The following is a 17,964-nucleotide window of genomic DNA, read 5'->3' as shown; positions in this document are numbered from 1 at the left end:
CGCACAAGCCCTGTGACATAAGAATTTAATATAATCTAAAAGAAAGTATAATCTAAAGAAGAAATAAAAAGTGCCAAAAGAAAAACTTGTTATTCTTTGTACGACTCGTATCTTTTAAAACCTTCCTTCGAACTTAATGCACATGGGACAAATCCCCACATAACACAAGAACTCATTCTATGCCATCATACTATTGTATAATTGTCAATACCTTTGCCCTTTCCCGTCTAAAAATAGTCCCTTCTAACTCCCATTGAAAGCATAATTTTCTCCTTTTAAAAAGAATTGTTAATATTGTCCTTAAAGACTGCCGTTTCAGCTTTTTATGATTTTATTATCCTCAATTATTCATTAGACAATTAAGTAATGTTTTTGTTAAGCGGGCGTAACCAAAAACAAATAAACGCGTGAAACAATAAAGGTCCAATTATACTCCCTAAATCATGAATCGACCCTAAGTTCAAACATCTTTCCGAAACCTTACCAGGGGACTTTCAGCCGAATTACATAATGGATAAGTGGTAGATTTGATTGCGGTATTTGTTTAAATAAATGTCCTGTATAGATGCAGTGCAGAGAGATGTGCTAATGTTTCGTCTATCATTAAATTTATTATAATTATTGATGACGAAACTTTCGTCATCGCCAGCTATAATGGGGAAAATATTGATTGAAAATGTCAGGTCATTTTTATAGTTCTAACTATGAAACATCTCTAACTATGATCAGTTTAACTTCGGTTAGTAGGTAAACAGCTACGCTGGCGTGAACAAAATCCAGTTAATAAAATTTTAGCTTTTGATTATGTAGGCTTGCTTGAGAAGACTAATTTTACTACGGTACCTAATTGTTTCTGCGTGATAGAACATCAATCAGTTATCAGTTAATACTTTCATATCCTTTGGAGCCTTTGGATTTCTATAAGTAGGATCCACAGGAGTCCACACAATTATACAAATATAGAAACACGAAGAAATTATTGCTTTCCCTTAAAATTACAACTAATGAGCTTTACCATTCAATCTCAAAATCAAAACGAAAGCAATAAAATCGAAATAAAAAGCAATATTTGCGAAAATAAATCGACTCGACCCGCCAACCCTAAGCGAATGGCTTTAAAAATCCTGACTCCTCAATTAATTAGAGACAATTAGCAGGGGCTCCGTGACAAAAGGTAGAAAAACTCCGGCCATTAATTACGACAGGGTCTAACCGCCCCTTTTATTTTTGGAGTATCCGTTTGAATAGCTCAGCTTTGTAAAGGATTAGACAAGGGATATTATTTTTGCATTTATGTATTTCTGGATAGACGTTTTGGGTATGCTTACTGGTTTATCTGTATTTCGTTAAAGATCAGTGTAGGTTGTTATTATAGTAAATATCTTAGACGAACAAATACTTAATTCAATTTCAAAACTCATGATTATATTTTAACCAGCTAGGCCTATTATTACTAAAACTTACGTAATTCTGAAGAATACCTAGTAAACCCAAGTGTCCAAATCATTTCACATAGGTATTTCCAAAATGTAACCTGTAAAAAAATTAAATCGTGTAGAAAGAGCTTAAAATAAAAGTTCGTTTATAGATTGTCAAGAGTAGTCGCACCCGCATCACTTTATTTGCCATTTCAAAGGGTTAGATTAATGTTCAATAGTTAATAAAATTTTTATTATTTTTCCTCAATAGAAGATTGCCATAGTACAGAAGATACCATACGAATGAACGTGTTATCCAATTTCAATCCCAACCTAGATAAGATTAAGCGCAAATATGACAAAATTAATCAGCAGCTTTCAATAATCCACTCGTTTCACATTACAAGCTCTCGAGACCTAATGAACTAATCTCTGCCATCAAACCTTAACATGGTACACTCGACTCAGCAAGCGTGCTCCAGCAAAAACCATCAAGCGATTCCACTCCTTATGATCATCGAGCAATCTCCGTTAATCGCGTATCACAATTAATGTGAATGACACACTATAAATTATTATCGCATACAGGTAGATTAAGTCCATTAAACAAGCTATCAATTATGACTATCTATAACTGATAATGATTTGGGCAGTACAACGCAAACCAAGTCAAAATGTGCGCGTGTCGACAGAAAAAATCGTCGTTTCTCATAGAGGACATTCTCGATGACGCCGGTCGGAGTGCAAAGACTGTAGATTATAATGTCAACACGAGGTTGGAAGACTTGCAGACGAAATTCAGCGTTATTACAGAAGTGCAGAGGGAGCTAGGGACGTCACAAGCGATGGTGAATTTGGAGCACAGACGGAACACATACCCCTTATATCCTACGCCGGTAAAGGCGAATTTCGCGTGGCCGTACAAGTTGAAGAGCTTCGAGCAGAGACCGGGGTTGTACAGTGAGCCGGTGTTGAATTCTGATCAAATTCTGCGCACCCAGCTGTCGATGAGCAGATATGTACCAGCTCCCTACTCTGTCCCACAATACAACTTTGATAGAGGTAGGACTTTGGAAAGTTTCGATAGTTAGGTATAATTGTGTATATGTTTGGGTATGGACACACAAATAAGTCATAACAAGGTCTAATTTGGTACCTATATTAAATGGTACCTATATATCTTCTTATATATAAAATTCTCGTGTCACAATGTTAGTCTGCATACTCCTCCGAAACGGGTGGACCGATTCTCATGAAATTTTCTGTGCATATCGGGTAAGTCTGAGAATCGGCCAACATCTATTTTTCATAATATGTACCACGGGCGAAGCCGGGGCGGACCGCTAGTGTCTTATAAAAAAATCAGATCATCCATACTAATATTATAATTAATGCGAAAGTAACTCTGTATGTCTGTCTGTTGAACTACTGAACCAATTTGCATGAAATTTGGTATGGAGATATTTTGATACACGAGAAAGGACATAGGCTATCTTTTATTGCGAAATATGTACCACGGGCGAAGCCGGGGCGGACCACTAGTTTTAAATATACATATCTTGAAAGCTCTTTAATTGAAATAGAGAAAATGATGAAAACTACAACATATTATTAAACAAGAGTGAAAATTCTCTATTTTCTTTTTAAAGCTATAAGTACCTTATCGTTTAAAATGTCACTTTTGTATAATTTGTTATATGAATTGTTTTCCAAAACCTAATATTGAGCTTTAAGTGATAATATCTATAATCAATATTTCTTTGATTATCGTAACTATAAAATATATAAAATCTCAAAGTAATTAATAATTACCTCTATATATTGTGTGTAACAAGATAATATGCAGTTATTTATTACTTTCGATAAGATATAAAATTTAGCAGTTTCATTTAGAAATTTTCTTATTGATAATTATTAATCAACTCACATGACTAGATAATGATCAATGTTTCTCGTGAAAAATATTTATAGAATTGTGTAAACGAATATCTTTTGATAATATACAAAGAGATATTGTAATAGAGATATTATTTTTAACTTTATTATAACCTAAGATTACAGAATAAAAAAATATAAAAAAATAGATTCAGGAAGCCTAGTATAGGTAATAAAAAAACATTTAATCTGTACAAAGTACAAAGTTTCGGATTTATAGCATTAGATATTATTTATTAGTAGTAGGATTTTCAACAATAAAAACGCAAATTTATTTAAGCTGATATGCGATTAGACATTAAGCTACTCCTATCCTATCATATCTCCTGTTGGTCTTAGCGAGATGATATATAGCCTATAGCCTTCCTCGATGAATGGGCTATCTATCTGAAAGAATTTTTCAAATCGGACCAGTAGTTCCTGATATTAGCGCGTTCAAACAAACTCTTCAGCTTTATAATATTATAGTATAGATGTGTACATTATACCTTTATATAAAACTAGCTTCCGCACACGACTTTGTATGTGCAGCCCGTTTTCCCCGTTCCCGTAGGAATTTCGGGAAATCCTTTCTTAGTGGATGCAATGTCCTAATATCTAAACTGCATGGCAAATTTCAGCCCGATCCGTCCAGTGGTTTGAGCTGTGTGATTTGGAAATTAATTCCTATTGAAACGTGGTAATATTTTGATACAGATAATCATAACAAGAATTGTTAAAATTCCCAAAAAATCTAAGGGTCAATTAAAGCAAAATGAATCCTTATTGCTATGCAAAAACATTCTAGAAAAATGTTTTTTTTTTATTACATTTTACACAAGTCATTGATTTTCGTAATCTTATTTGGATCACATAATACCCACGTATTCGTATTATCTATATGTAAGTTTGTCCATCCAAGGCTACAAGACAAGTTCCAAGAGCGATTTTTTGACATAGATAATTTATCATAGAACCACACGAACGAAGCCGCATGCTGTAACTAGTAACATAATAAAGATTAAAGTACCGCATGTATAAAAATAAAAACAGATACATTTAAATCATAACTTAAAAAGTAATCGAATATAATCGATAATAACCACATAATCTATATCTTTATCAAAGCAGTGCAAATAAAAAATAGCATTTACGTTATCTTTTACAAATATAAGAATTGGAGCAATTTGTACAATTTGTATACCTACCTACGGGCTGATTTTTCAATCCTTGGTTAGTACTTATTCGTCGAATAACGTATCACTGAATTACCCGAAACACTGACACAAAATTTCGGGTCATTTGTAACAGGATGGCGGTTCTACAGGGGTCTTAGTACGCAATGACAAAAAGAAAAATGATGGTCAGAACGCTAGGATACAGGATACCTTAAGATACTGTAATATTTTATATTAGAGAATCTTAAAATATTATATGTAGTATCTTCACCGTGTGTGACGCGCTTTAAACTACCATTTCAAAAATGTATTCTATGCCCGTCATTGACAGTTTAATATTATTGTGTATAATACTTTATTGGGCGGATAAGTTTTAACCATGGATTGAATAATCGGCCCTAAGCCTAAATAGACAATTTTTAACTACACAAACCGACTTCAATTCGAAGTCGTTGCCCAAAATATACCTAAAAACTAATTTCTTATTTTAGTGCAATTTTTTATGTAACTACTTTGCACTGTAGATTACCTTTTCTTCTAACAACTCCAATTCGTAAGACAAAGTAAAAAAAAACACATATTCAAACATTTGAAATAAGTCCAAAAAGACGTTGATGAAGACGACCTGTCCGTCGTCTTCATCAGCAAAGAGTTGTAAAATTCATTTATCAACAAAATTATAACAAAATTCGTCAAAATCAGCTCAAAAATTACGAACATACAAAAACTTCAAAATATTTGTAGGATCACGTTATACGAGTACTTCGTCATAATACACTTTTTGTTAGTCTTTCCACTACCAATCAATTTTCTAATATTATTATAGTTACGATAGAAACTAATAACACGGAAGGTAATACCTAATTCTGAAAAGCCAATGTACAAATGAGGATTTCTTGGTAAACAAAATTATAAAATCGATATGACTTCTAGCAAGACGATATCCGTTTGAAATAAATCTTGCTACTTAGGTACTAATATTTCGATCCCCTGGCTAAGAACTTAAGAAATATGCTGGCTATTTCAGATTTCATTCAGGAATACAACTTTGAGCTTTGTAAGGGAATCAATTAAGTATAAAAAAAATAGAATAACCATAATATGAAAAAGCACAAAAATAGCACGAACAATAATGAGATAATCTCATAGATTATGCGATTGTTTTAATTATTATCTCGGGACATCCCCGTGGTTGGCAGTTGGCAGTGGCCTTGCCTTCCACCCATGGCAATTAATATTTTCTGTGATGAACCTAGATGTTTGGTCTGTGTCTGGGTATTATATTTTATTATCTAAATAAGTAGGTATTTATTTAAAATTATATTTGTATTTTTATCAGCCATCTGGTTTGCATAACACAAGCGAAAGCTTAGTATGGGATCAGATCGTGCCGTGTGTGAAAATTGTCATGAAATATTTATTTATATTTTATTTTACTTTAATTCAACACTAAAGCTATAATTAAATTAAATTTTAACGCAAAAAAAAATCCTGATTACTAATCAAGTTTGAATTCCCTAGTTACGAATAGGACTGCATTAGTTTCGGAAATTAGATAATCCTATGGGATTTTAGTTTATAGATGTGCATTAGGTATATACCTGTAACATGTTAATTACATTGTGTTGCATTTAGCGTCATCTATAAGATAACAGCTAAAAAAAGTACGTTATGTAAACATTGAATAAATATAGAAGTAGGTATTTCAGATTTAATTACCTACCTAAGTAGTTAGTTTAGTTAATTTTATTTATTTATTACACTTTATTGTAATACAACCATTAAATAACAAAAAACAATAAAAAGAAGATAATATTATATTGTATGTACTATAGTAAGACGTATTACAATGGGCGGCCTTATCACTAAGCAGTGTTCTTTGCCAGGCAACCAAGCGGCAAAAAAGCGAAATAGGTATTCGGGTCTCGGGTCTTCGGGTATCAAAAATTTGTAAAAAGTCTCAATTAAATGACGTCAAATCACACATGACATGAAATCTCTCTAAATAAATAAATCTATACCACAGAATACTTAAAGTAGCTAACGCTATCTATATACGGTAGATATAAGCTGAAGGATTCGTATAAACCAGCTAATCTCAGGAAATACTGACTCCAGTTGAAAACTTCTTACACCCAATAGGAGAGGAGCATTAGCGAAAATCGTAGAAAAAAAATTGAAGAACAAATATTCCGTGTAAGAGCAGACGAAGTTGTTTTACCTAGTATTAAAAAAATGTGTACGTGTACTAGTGTACAAACGTAAGAAGTGAAACTTCTTTATGACCTTATTTTTCAAAAAATAATTTACTATATGCAACTTTTCAGAAATACGTCGAATCACGCGTGGTAGTAAAAGATGGCGCGTAACGGAAAAATATCAGGCGTAACGAAAAAATGTTACACTAAATTTTTTTCCAACCCCGATAAAGAAGTTTCACTTCAAAAATCTAAAAAAGTCACTTAAATTACTCATTACTTCGATAACCAATAAGTATTACAATTATCAAAATATGTAATTTGAACGATAAGTTTTGCGCGTTAATCCAAATCTTCTGATATTTATTAATAAAATTATATAGGTATCTTTGTGTTGTTCCAATTGTAGTGATATCGGTTTTTGATTGATGATACTAAAACTTGATATCAATAATTGTGTTCATATTGCCTTCTTATCTATTTTATTCGTTTTTTTTATTTTTTATTACTAATCAATTAAGTAATACGCTGTTTTCCTGATGTCTACTTATTCGATAGCCGATAAAAATATACCGTTGATATAATTTTATAAAGACTAGATATTCGTGCATCGTGTTTTATGTGTGCTTAGTGCTTACGCAATAAAACATCAACATTTATTAAAAATAGCATTTTGCGCATCATTTATCAAGCAGCACACTAGAACTTTACTTTTTTTCTTCAGCTTCCTTTCTGGAAAGATTTTATCATCTTCTGTCTTTTCAATTTTAGAATATTCCATCAATTTTGTAAACTCTATGGTCTAAATTTAAACGAAGAACACGAAAATGCGATAAGTACATAGACTAAGCTTAGATTATGATTAGGTACTTATATAGAAAATAAATTCCAATGAACTAAACAATAGAAATGAAATCTAACATCCTCGTGTACACATTAACAGATTAAAAATGTCGTCCACAACAGATAGTTATTAATTACCCATGATAATTATAAATATGATGATAAAATGCAGAAAAATATGAAGATTCATTCAGATAATGTAATTATTAATGAGCAAGGCAGATAAGGTTTAAGAAATAGATAAATTTCTTGGTGACTGGTAGGTATCGTAATTTTACAAAAAAAATATCTGCGACGTTGTTTGTATTTGTCTTCATCTAATAAAAAAGTAACTTTTCATTTACAGTATCTGCTAGGTACATTATAAAGTATTGTCACATTTTTAAGCAAATATTCTCTACAAAGCGGTATTTTTTTTTCATACCTAAACATTGTTTCTAATAGCTAACCATCGTCACAGGTAGAGCTTAGAAATTATTGTAACTAAGGAAAAATATAGCTTTCGACTTGTGAAAGAAATTTTTAATCCGTCCAGTGTTGAGTAAAAATATTACAAACATAGGTATACAAAACTGCAGTGTTTTCTTCTTTATACCTACATACTTAGGTAGGTATGTTTATATAGTTCAATATTTTTTTAATAAGTCCTGTCCTGTCCTTTTGTTCACAGTACCCTGTTGTAGTCCCTGGTGGGGAGTGGGGGGGCGACGGAAAGGGGGACAAGTGAGATTCAGCGCGGCACAGACAGGCGCGTTGGAGAGAAGATTCGGTGCTAGCAAATATCTTAGTCCTGATGAGAGACGAGCCCTCGCGTCTTCCTTGAGATTAAGTGATAGACAGGTAAGGATTTTTGTGAATAATATCGAATTTAATTTTGTAAATATTACAATACTTAGTTGTATCATGTATGTTATGACATAAATTATGATGAGTGATATAATATATTATGTAGAATAGAATGCCTTTTTTAGTTAACATATTTAAATACACTTAGTAAATACAAGTTTAGTTTGTAAAATAACTTCATGACGCAAAGCTATTTTTATTGATATTAGGTAGGTACAGTCTACATCATTTAACAAAAAATGCTTGATATGAAAACAAATCATAGACATGCAAGGCTACATTGAAAAGTAGTAATGTATAACCATGGACGTATAAAAAAAGACGGACGCCGTTTTACGAACAAACAACGTGAAGCCACCGTAGTAAGCTAGCGATCGTGTAAAGACAATGAACACGCACACACTCTCACCATAGTAAGCTAGTCGGCCGCCATTACGTCGTGAACTACCGACTGATTAACTGCGTCACTGTTTCACAAAAAATATTTAAAATGACGTCTTGCGTGGTTAAATGGTGTCGCAACAGTACAATTTTAAATAACAAAACACAAGGGATTCATTCCACAGGGAAGCAAGTTATTTCTTTTATGTTTTAATGACAAAATTATTACGGCAAAATTTATAGAAAAAAATACAGCCGCCATTGTCATCAACACAGCTGTTGCCATGGCAACATGGCACACACACATGGATGTGTCGCCGCCATTATTAAGCTTCACTCCATGTATAAGCGATATACCGTCCGTCTTTTTTTATACGTCCATGTGTATAACAGCTTCTTTATCTACAAAAAAAAATATTTTGACGTTTCAGGTAAAAACATGGTTTCAAAATAGGCGCGCAAAATGGCGCCGTACAACATCAGAGTCAGCTGACCCCGGCAGCCCCGCCAGCGCAGACGCCTCCGACGACGATGTACATATCTCCGAATCCTAATTATTTATACTTAATTTTATTTACGTTAATATATATATCTAGTCTTACCCACTTTTTGTTTTATTGCAACACTTTCCCTGAATTCAGTTTAAAAAAAATTGAGCAATTGAGCAACGTTATTATTTGTTGAACCACAGAGTACGAAAATGTTTTTTTCTTAAATTTTTCATAAATTTTAAGTAAATAAAATAAGTAAACTGCCAGAACAGATAAAAATTCCATAGTTACCTATCTGGTTGTGTGTGGTATGTAATTAATTTATTTATAAAAATCCTAGCATAGAAGTTAGTGTGATGTTGTACCTATTAGTACAGGCAGGAAGTAGGTACATTCTAAAGGGCCTGTAACGGTCGTGTACTCGTGTGAGATGTATTAAGAAGTTTATTGTTATTTAACACAATAAAAATAATAAATATTAAGTTGATATCCGTTGTTGATTCATATAACCTTAACATCCTTCCTCTTCAAGCTACCCACTCCCTTCCTAACTGTTCTCCTTCTCTCCTTGATCTAATCATAGTTTCCTCTCCTGAGCATGTTGCAAAACATGGTCAATGCCCTGGTTCCTTGTTCTCTTATCATGACCTTATTTTCCTCTCTTACACAGTGAAACCACCCAAAACTAAACCTAAAATTGTCATGCAACGCAATTTTGGTAAAATCGATCATGACCGACTGCGTGAAGATGCTCTTAAGATCGATTGGTCGGCTGTTTACTCTGAAAATTCCATTAACGATAAGGTGGCTCTCTTCAACTCTTTACTACTGAACTTATTTGATATTCATGCTCCAATACGTCCAGTCAAGTTGAAGCAGCTTCCTGCTCCTTGGATGACGGCTGAACTTAAATCGTTGTTAAAAAAAAAGGCTCGTGCTAAGGCAAAATTAAACTCCACAGACTCTGATACAAATCGTGAAAAATTTCAGAAAATTAGAAATCGCTGTAATACATTATGTAGGGATGCACAACGACGTCACATATCCCAAAATGTCGAAAACGGCGACCCCTCTAAAGTTTGGAAATTCCTACAAACTCTTGGTATTGGCAAAAAAACGCACAAATCTTTTCCGTCATCAGTTAATATTGATGATCTAAATTCCCACTTTTCTAGTCCATTTTTGGGCTTTGACGCTAACACGAAATCCCGTACATTAAATTATCTCAACTCCTTACCTTCTCCTGATTTTCCTCCGTTTGTTTTGCGTCAGTTTACCGATTGTGGTGTTGAGAAGAGTATAATGTCAATCACCTCTAAGGCGGTTGGAAGTGACTGTATTGGTCGGAACATGATCATTCCCATCCTTCCTATCATTATCCCGATTATCACTCATATTTTAAATTTTTCCATCTCCTCTGGCCAATTTCCTGATAATTGGAAAAATGCACACATTTTTCCTCTCCCCAAGAATCCTAAACCATCTGCCCTTTCAGACTTCCGTCCTATTGCTATTTTACCCTTCCTATCTAAAGTTTTAGAACGCTTAGTACAAGAGCAACTAAGTCGCTTCCTCAATACTCACGATCTCCTCAATCCTTTTCAATCTGGCTTCCGACCAGGTCACAGCACAACTACTGCTCTTATTAAAATCACAGACGACATTCGCCGGGGGTTTGACAACAGGCAGCTAACATTACTTTCTCTACTTGACTTTAGCAACGCATTTAACACCGTCGATCATGATGTTTTGTTAGCAATGCTTCGCTCGCTCAACATATCTCCAACGGTTATTGACTGGTTTCAAAGTTACTTGTTTGGACGTCGGCAGCGTGTCATGGTTGAAGACTTGTCTTCTTCTTGGTGCAACGTAAATGCTGGCGTTCCGCAAGGTGGCGTGTTGTCTCCTCTCTTATTTTCAATTTTCATTAACTCTATTTCCAAGAATATTAATTCTCCCTATCATATGTATGCAGACGATTTTCAATTATATTCGCACGCCTCTTTATCTGAACTACCGAACGAGATTTTTCGCATAAATACTGAGCTAGCTGCCATCGTTAAATGGAGTAAAGACCATGGTTTAAAAATAAATCCTGAAAAAACCAAGGTTATTGTTTTGGGAAGTAGACAGCTCACAAGTAGAATTAACTGGGAAGACCTACCTAGTGTTATGGTTGACGGCACAATGATTCCCTTCAGTAAAACGGTGAAAAGTCTTGGTTTGCACTTAGACGAAAACTTATCCTGGTGTGACCAAGTAAAGGAAGTGCAGAAAAAAGTGTATGCATCTGCTTCTTCTCTTCGTCGGTTGCGCAACTTTCTTCCGATTTCTACCAAAATTGCGTTGACTCAATCCCTTCTACTCCCCTTCCTGGATTATGCCGACTCCTGTTATCCCGATCTTCACGAATATCAACTGGACGCTCTCGAGAGGCTGCAAAACTTTTGCATCAGATTCATCTTCGGCTTACGCAAGTTCGATCATGTTTCTGATTTTCGCAAAAGACTTCACTGGCTCCCTATTCGTCTTCGCCGGAATACTCACATCCTTCAACTCTTGTTCTCTATCCTGTTTGACCCGAAAACTCCTATCTATCTTAAGAATCAGTTCCAATATTTACATTCCAATAGTTCCCTCTCCCTTCGTTCTTCTGATCTCCTTCTCCTATCCACCCCTATTCACCATTCCAATTTTTTTAACTTATCCTATACCGTCGTAGCAATTCGACTGTGGAATTCTCTCCCTGAGACCATCAGACGCGCCAAATCACTGCATATGTTCAAAGCACTTGTAAAAGAGCACTTTTTTTCCACTATTTAGTTTCCTTTTTTTTTCATCTTATGTATATATGTATATATTTATATGAATTTGTATATATCATGTTTAATAATATTAATAATATTATCTATAGTATGTTATATTTTATTTATTAGCATATTTATGTCTTATATTTATTTAATTGTATTTATTACTATTTTTTAAGTATTGATGTAGTATGTATGTAATATTGATATTTTTGAGTTTTGTGTACATAATTATTTATGTTATAATTATTGTATCCCTGTATATTAAGGTTTATTTCCCATAGCTTTTGATTTTGTTTTCATAACCTTGATTTTATTTATTTTATGATTGCGCCTTCGCGTTTAACCAGCATCGTACATGTCCTTTATTAATATGGTTGCCTGGAAGAGATTGCTTTAAGCAATAAGGCCGCCTTTTGTGCACTTACCGTATTCATGTTTTCTTGTTAAATTATGTTTTTATTACTGGTACTTGTACAATAAAGTGTCATAAATAAATAAATAAATAAATAAATATGTAATGCATTCACTGATTTATTAATCCGCTTACTACTCAAATATTTTTGCAATTAATTAATCTACAGATATCTTAAAGATATCAATAAAATTATCTGAAAGACGTCATGCAGTATCCGAATTCAATTATTGAGGATCAGCTTGTAATAAACTGATACAATGTACTGATAAATAATAAAAAATAATTAATTACATGATACCGACACTTTCTTTAGGGCTTTTTATAACACGCGTCTTGCATTAAAAATAAAATGGTTGATAAGAAACATCTAGACTACAAGCCCGCATAGGACAAAAATATGGGTCAAATGAACCACCAGGGGACATATCTAGAACGATAGCAGAGCAAAAAATAATAAGATTCATCACTATGCCGTCACTTGTAAGCTGTCCAACTGAGTGCAGATGAGAATTGAAAAGTACAGGTAGACTCGGTAAATTTTGGTCATATATTTTTGTACGGCATTCTTAACCATCGATAGATCCATTAAAAATAATAAGAAACCGCTCAGTGCCGTACAAAAATGGTGGTCCACCAAGTCAGAATTTTTATTTAATTTCCGAGAGTTACCGGGGGTAAATTTGGTCATTTGACCATGTACGGCATCTGTGTCATACTATTGCTATACTGCTTTTAATCCATTATTCCGCAACGCCGTACAAAAATCATGGGGACAAGGGGAAAAAATCGAGAGATGCAATCCCCTCTCTTTCCCCACTCCAGGGGGTCATTAATAATTGCCTCTAAAATGAAATATTCAAAAATTAACTAAAATTGCGCTAGCAGTCATAAACAAATCGATTTTTCTAATACTAAGTAACATAACGTTAATGCTTTCACATTTTTTTAATATGTTAGCGTAAAGATGATATAATATTTTGATTTACTAATTCAATCACATTTCAAATTGGTGAAATGAAACGCATTCCTTGTGTTATGACCTAAACCTGTATCCCTACTTTTGGAACAAAGTCGAAAATTTCTGCCTAGTTTCGATATTATGTTCATATATTTGGAAAGAAAAGTCTTTTTATTATATAAAACAATTTATTCATACAAATAACGAGTCGAGTTAAAATGTCATTTATGCTCTTATTACAAACATTTCCTATATGAGACACCAAACTATTTTCTATATTATTTACAAATTTAAGTATAAGTATAAGGCAAAAATATCTATTGTAATATTCTATACTAATACATATTATAGGCCCAGTAATTCTTTTTTATACTGGTAACATTTCAAACATTATTTTAAACTGTCCCTGTTAATATATGGAAGAAATTGAAGTACAATAATTATTTTTCTATGTAATATTGAATATAATATTATTTTTCTGCTTGTGCAATTATAAAGATAAACTAAAGTCCTCGCTATCAACCCGAAGAAAAACATATTTACGACTTAGTTAGGTTAATTTCTATTAGTGCCTGTACAAAGAAGCAAAATTACATCTTAATACATATAATATATTGTACTGTATTTACACATTATAAATTTCTATTGTAACTGAAATATTTAGGTATTTTCGTGTTTAATTAAAATTATAGAGTGAAAAGACAAGTTCTTTAAATATCATATAAAATTTCGATGGCAGTGCAAAATATGCACAAAGAAAAACAAACAAATAATTTAACTTTTTATTAACAATCGTGTAAAATTAACAAATAGCACTCGCCGGGAAATCACACATCAAACCATCACCGTTGGTGTGAAAGAGACGACGATATTATATAAAATTGTCGATCTCCTTTCCTCTTAATTTTGTCATCCTAAGAATTATTATTGATTGGTCTCTATATATAGAATTTTTTTAATCAAACAATCATTTTCTCAAAATAAACAGCGTGTGTACCGAGCACATGTGTCAGAAGTGAAACTTCTTTGGCAAGATTCAAAGATAACAAAATCGTCGCATTACTCCATGACGTGACGGTATTGCTATGACGAGACCTTGAAATTTTACTCTCAACGCGCCTAAAGAAGTTTCAATAAAATAAATATACATATAAGAAAAAATTGAAATTTAGAAAGAGCCATGTTTTATATAAATTTTATAAAATAATATTTTTATATGAATGACAGATTTTAATTAAGTTTAAATTTTATGTAATTTTTATGAACATTATAATGTACTTGTCAACCGAGTATTACCTTTAAACAACCCTCCTCTTGCAAGTAGATAGAGAGCAATAAAAAATGAATATAATTAAACACTCATTAAAAATGATTAAAAAGAGATTGAATATAGAGACCATATTACAGCATTTAAAATTTTCACAACTTTTAGGTGTTTAGTAGAGATTCTTTTTATACCAAAAAATCTACATTTAAATTGGTTCCTTGATGGTCTTTCAACAAACAAATAAAATCTCATTATAACAATAACAGATATTAAACATTTCTTTTAAACATTTGACCTATTACAAAAAAAAAAAAAATCCAAAAAATTGTTTTGCGTACACAAAATTCTTAGGATAACATTGAATATATTAATTTCCTTTCTTATAAGTGCCTCTGGAGCGCCAGGCCTTCAGCAAATTGTAGGAAAAGTATAGTTGGAAGAAATGAACTTGACACGCTAGGAATACGAAGGCGTACCAGAGAAGGCCGTAGGGATATCCCTGGAATTGAAAAAATATAAATATTATATTAAGAAACCAATATGTAACTATAATTATGCTGCTAACGTATACTTTACAAGGTTCTCTTACCATTTGAAAGTTATTTACTTTCTACATGTTATTTATAGCCCGTTTAAAAGGCACTGAATTTAATGAAAATGCTAGGATACTTGTTTTAAAGCAATAGCTAAATTTAAATAGAAAACAAACTCTTTTTTGGGAATTATGAATGCCATTTACATGAAAGTATTTTACAGTGTAAAAACGGAGGGCATTTTACAAAGCATTCAAGTTAAATAAACAAAAATTTTATTTTGAAAAGGTACTGAATCATAAATTTAATTTTATTTTACATTCTAAGGGTGCTTTTACCACCATCACCAATAATAATGTACGAGCGTAGCAAGGAACGATGTGTAGCAAGGAATGTGTTTGTTAATAACCAATTATATCGCTTCATTTAGTTTTTAGAAGCATTTATCGTTTGAAACAATACCATTGGTTAGTTACAAACATCTCATCCTCGCACATTATTGTTGAAAAAGCACCTTAAAACAACAATTCAATCATCATACTGATGATGAAATACTATAAAATACAACACATACTGTAAAAAAATTGTAATTATAGTAATTTATTTTGCGCTATCCCACGACCTTCTTACATTTCCTGTCCTACCAGGTTGCCTGGTAGAGATTGCTGTTCAGCAATAAGGCCGCCTTTTGTACAAATGATGCCTTTGTAATTTTGTTCTTTTTTTTTCTGCTTTGTCCATTCGTGTTTGTACAATGAAGATGTACAATAAATAAATAAATAAATAAAAAAAGCTGTTAAACACACCTGCCACAACTGAATCTCCTCATCATCATCATCAGCAAGATACACCCACACATCCCCGCAGTAATGGACCACACAGTATAACAGCGGCAGTAGGCCGAGCCCCGATATACCATACATGTATCTATTAAGGTGCAGTATATTGTTGCGTTTGATAGCCGACAGGCCGAGGAACGATAGCGGGAGGGATAGACACCAGATGTACTCCCACCAGAGCGGCTGGAATTCATTCATATATAGTTAAATAAAGAGTAAAGTATAAATAAATAAATATTTCATGACAATTTTCACACAAAGCACGATCTGATTCCATACTAAGCTTTCGCTTGTGTTATGGAAACCAGATGGCTGATAAACATATATAGATAATTAACACCCAGACACAGAGCAAACATCTATGTTCATCACACAAATATTTGCCCTGGGTGGGAATCGCCTAATCTTTTGACTGGTTGCAGGTATTACTGGTTTATGAATGTATATGATAAATTTTGAACCATAGAATACATTTATTGTTACAAACAATGTGAGACCTTACAAACTTGGATATAAGAAAATTAATACAATAAATATTATAAAAATGCAATAAGGAGTAAGAAATTTTTATAAAAGGGCAACTATTACATGTAAATGAGAATTGCTACCTAACTTAATAGTCATAGAAAGATAGGATTCTTCTGTATTTAATATTTTATTTGTAAATTGATCATTTATTTGTAGAAATCAGTAGCACCTCATACAAGTTAATGGTTTATTCAGCTAAATACATATAAAATCACCTGTGGTATTTGCAACTCCTCTATTTCCAGTATAAAAATGTCCAGTTTGTCCAATATGTCAGCAGAGAGCTTGGCCAGCATCACCAGGAACAATACATGGTGGAAGAATACACAGTACTTCAGCCTAGACTTGTTTAATGCACTGAAATTATACATATAATTGTTAAATACATATTTATTACATTATTAAGTTAACTACCTAGTTTGTAATTAAAAATTAAGCACAAGGAAAATTTATGACTGTTTCAACTTTCAAGTCATTTTAGATTTTTTACATTGCTTTATGTAGTTAAAATTAAAATATTTCAAAGTATTCAAAGTAATGTTTTGAAGTAAAATTATGTTGTTTAGCACTGAATTATTTAAAGTGTATTACGTTTCTGTTCAATTTATATAAGCTTTGCTCATCAATAGAATAAATAAACGTAACATTCAAATAAAAGGCGCGAAATAGTACAACCTACTGCTTTCGTCTAAAAATAATTTGACGGAACTCGACGATATCATGTCGTGTGTCACAGGCTAACTAACCACAGACGGTAGCTGATCACATTCATAAAAATAATCACAATACTAACCTTATTTGATACTGAGCCGCTATTTTTTCCCTGTGCTGAAAATCTGCACCATTTGTACCAGTTACCATAACACCACCCCTTGAAGCCATTTTTATAAATAAACTCGTGCCTTTGTTTACTATACAACCACTATACGAGTATCGACAATATCACTCAGTGCATTCATTCAGATATCTCCGTTTTTTATTTAAAATTACAATCAATCCATTTTCACATCTGCCAAACTAAATCGAAGCGAGCTGGCAAATTGACATGCCAAAAATGCCAACGTCTCAAGGTTGGCGCGTTCGGATACTTGTACACAGTTATTCATATAACACATAGATTGAAATAATTTACTATATTATCATAAAAAAATAAACAAAGTTGATAATTATTATATTCTATTAAAATACTGTTAGCCATCGTTTTTGTTTATTTAAGCTATACCAGTTAGAAAAGATTTCTTTTCTAATATTATTAAAGTTTAACAGTGTGATCTGGCTTTATGGAAATAGTTACCTGCTTAGCTTCCGGTCAATGTCCATCGTCAGCAATTTTATTTTAATTTTA

At 32.7% G+C, this 17,964-nt stretch overlaps 2 protein-coding genes across 2 annotated transcripts; one reads left to right on the top strand and one right to left on the bottom strand.

Annotated features, from left to right (window-relative positions):
- The first annotated feature begins 2,092 nt into the window (after nt 1–2,092).
- On the top strand, nt 2,093–9,332 carry HHEX (Hematopoietically expressed homeobox). The gene is made up of 3 exons (XM_089708114.1): nt 2,093–2,480; nt 8,222–8,391; nt 9,210–9,332. Exons 1-3 carry the CDS (start codon nt 2,093–2,095, stop codon nt 9,330–9,332), a joined length of 681 nt encoding a protein of 226 aa, XP_089564240.1.
- A 4,888-nt stretch (nt 9,333–14,220) lies between these two features.
- Nucleotides 14,221–17,675, bottom strand: jagn (jagunal). Its single transcript, XM_089707797.1, has 4 exons — nt 17,413–17,675; nt 16,835–16,976; nt 16,059–16,274; nt 14,221–15,218 (listed from the first exon to the last, which is right to left on the bottom strand). Exons 1-4 carry the CDS (start codon nt 17,499–17,501, stop codon nt 15,087–15,089), a joined length of 579 nt encoding a protein of 192 aa, XP_089563923.1. The 5' UTR covers nt 17,502–17,675; the 3' UTR covers nt 14,221–15,086.
- Nucleotides 17,676–17,964: the final 289 nt, after the last annotated feature.

This window comes from Colias philodice, chromosome 20, assembly GCF_061535455.1.
Source record: "Colias philodice isolate Cphi_HAF_F1 chromosome 20, ilColPhil1 Martin Lab GWU primary, whole genome shotgun sequence".
In the NCBI taxonomy this organism is placed as follows: Eukaryota; Metazoa; Arthropoda; class Insecta; order Lepidoptera; family Pieridae; genus Colias; species Colias philodice.
Note: the sequence above shows the minus strand (reverse complement) of the source record. Positions and strands in the feature narration are given on the sequence as shown.

What these genes read in the sequence shown, in the direction of transcription:
- jagn (XM_089707797.1), bottom strand. Translation starts at nt 17,501, where the DNA reads ATGGCTTCAAGGGGTGGTGTTATGGTAACTGGTACAAATGGTGCAGAT. An exon ending in AGGAGTTGCAAATACCACAG is followed by an intron (nt 16,275 to 16,834) that starts GTGATTTTATAT and finishes AATGAATTCCAG; the next exon opens with CCGCTCTGGTGGGAGTACAT. An exon ending in AGGAGATTCAGTTGTGGCAG is followed by an intron (nt 15,219 to 16,058) that starts GTGTGTTTAACA and finishes TTTCAATTCCAG; the next exon opens with GGATATCCCTACGGCCTTCT.
- HHEX (XM_089708114.1), top strand. Translation starts at nt 2,093, where the DNA reads ATGTGCGCGTGTCGACAGAAAAAATCGTCGTTTCTCATAGAGGACATT. An exon ending in ACAATACAACTTTGATAGAG is followed by an intron (nt 2,481 to 8,221) that starts GTAGGACTTTGG and finishes TTTTGTTCACAG; the next exon opens with TACCCTGTTGTAGTCCCTGG. An exon ending in TGAGATTAAGTGATAGACAG is followed by an intron (nt 8,392 to 9,209) that starts GTAAGGATTTTT and finishes TTGACGTTTCAG; the next exon opens with GTAAAAACATGGTTTCAAAA.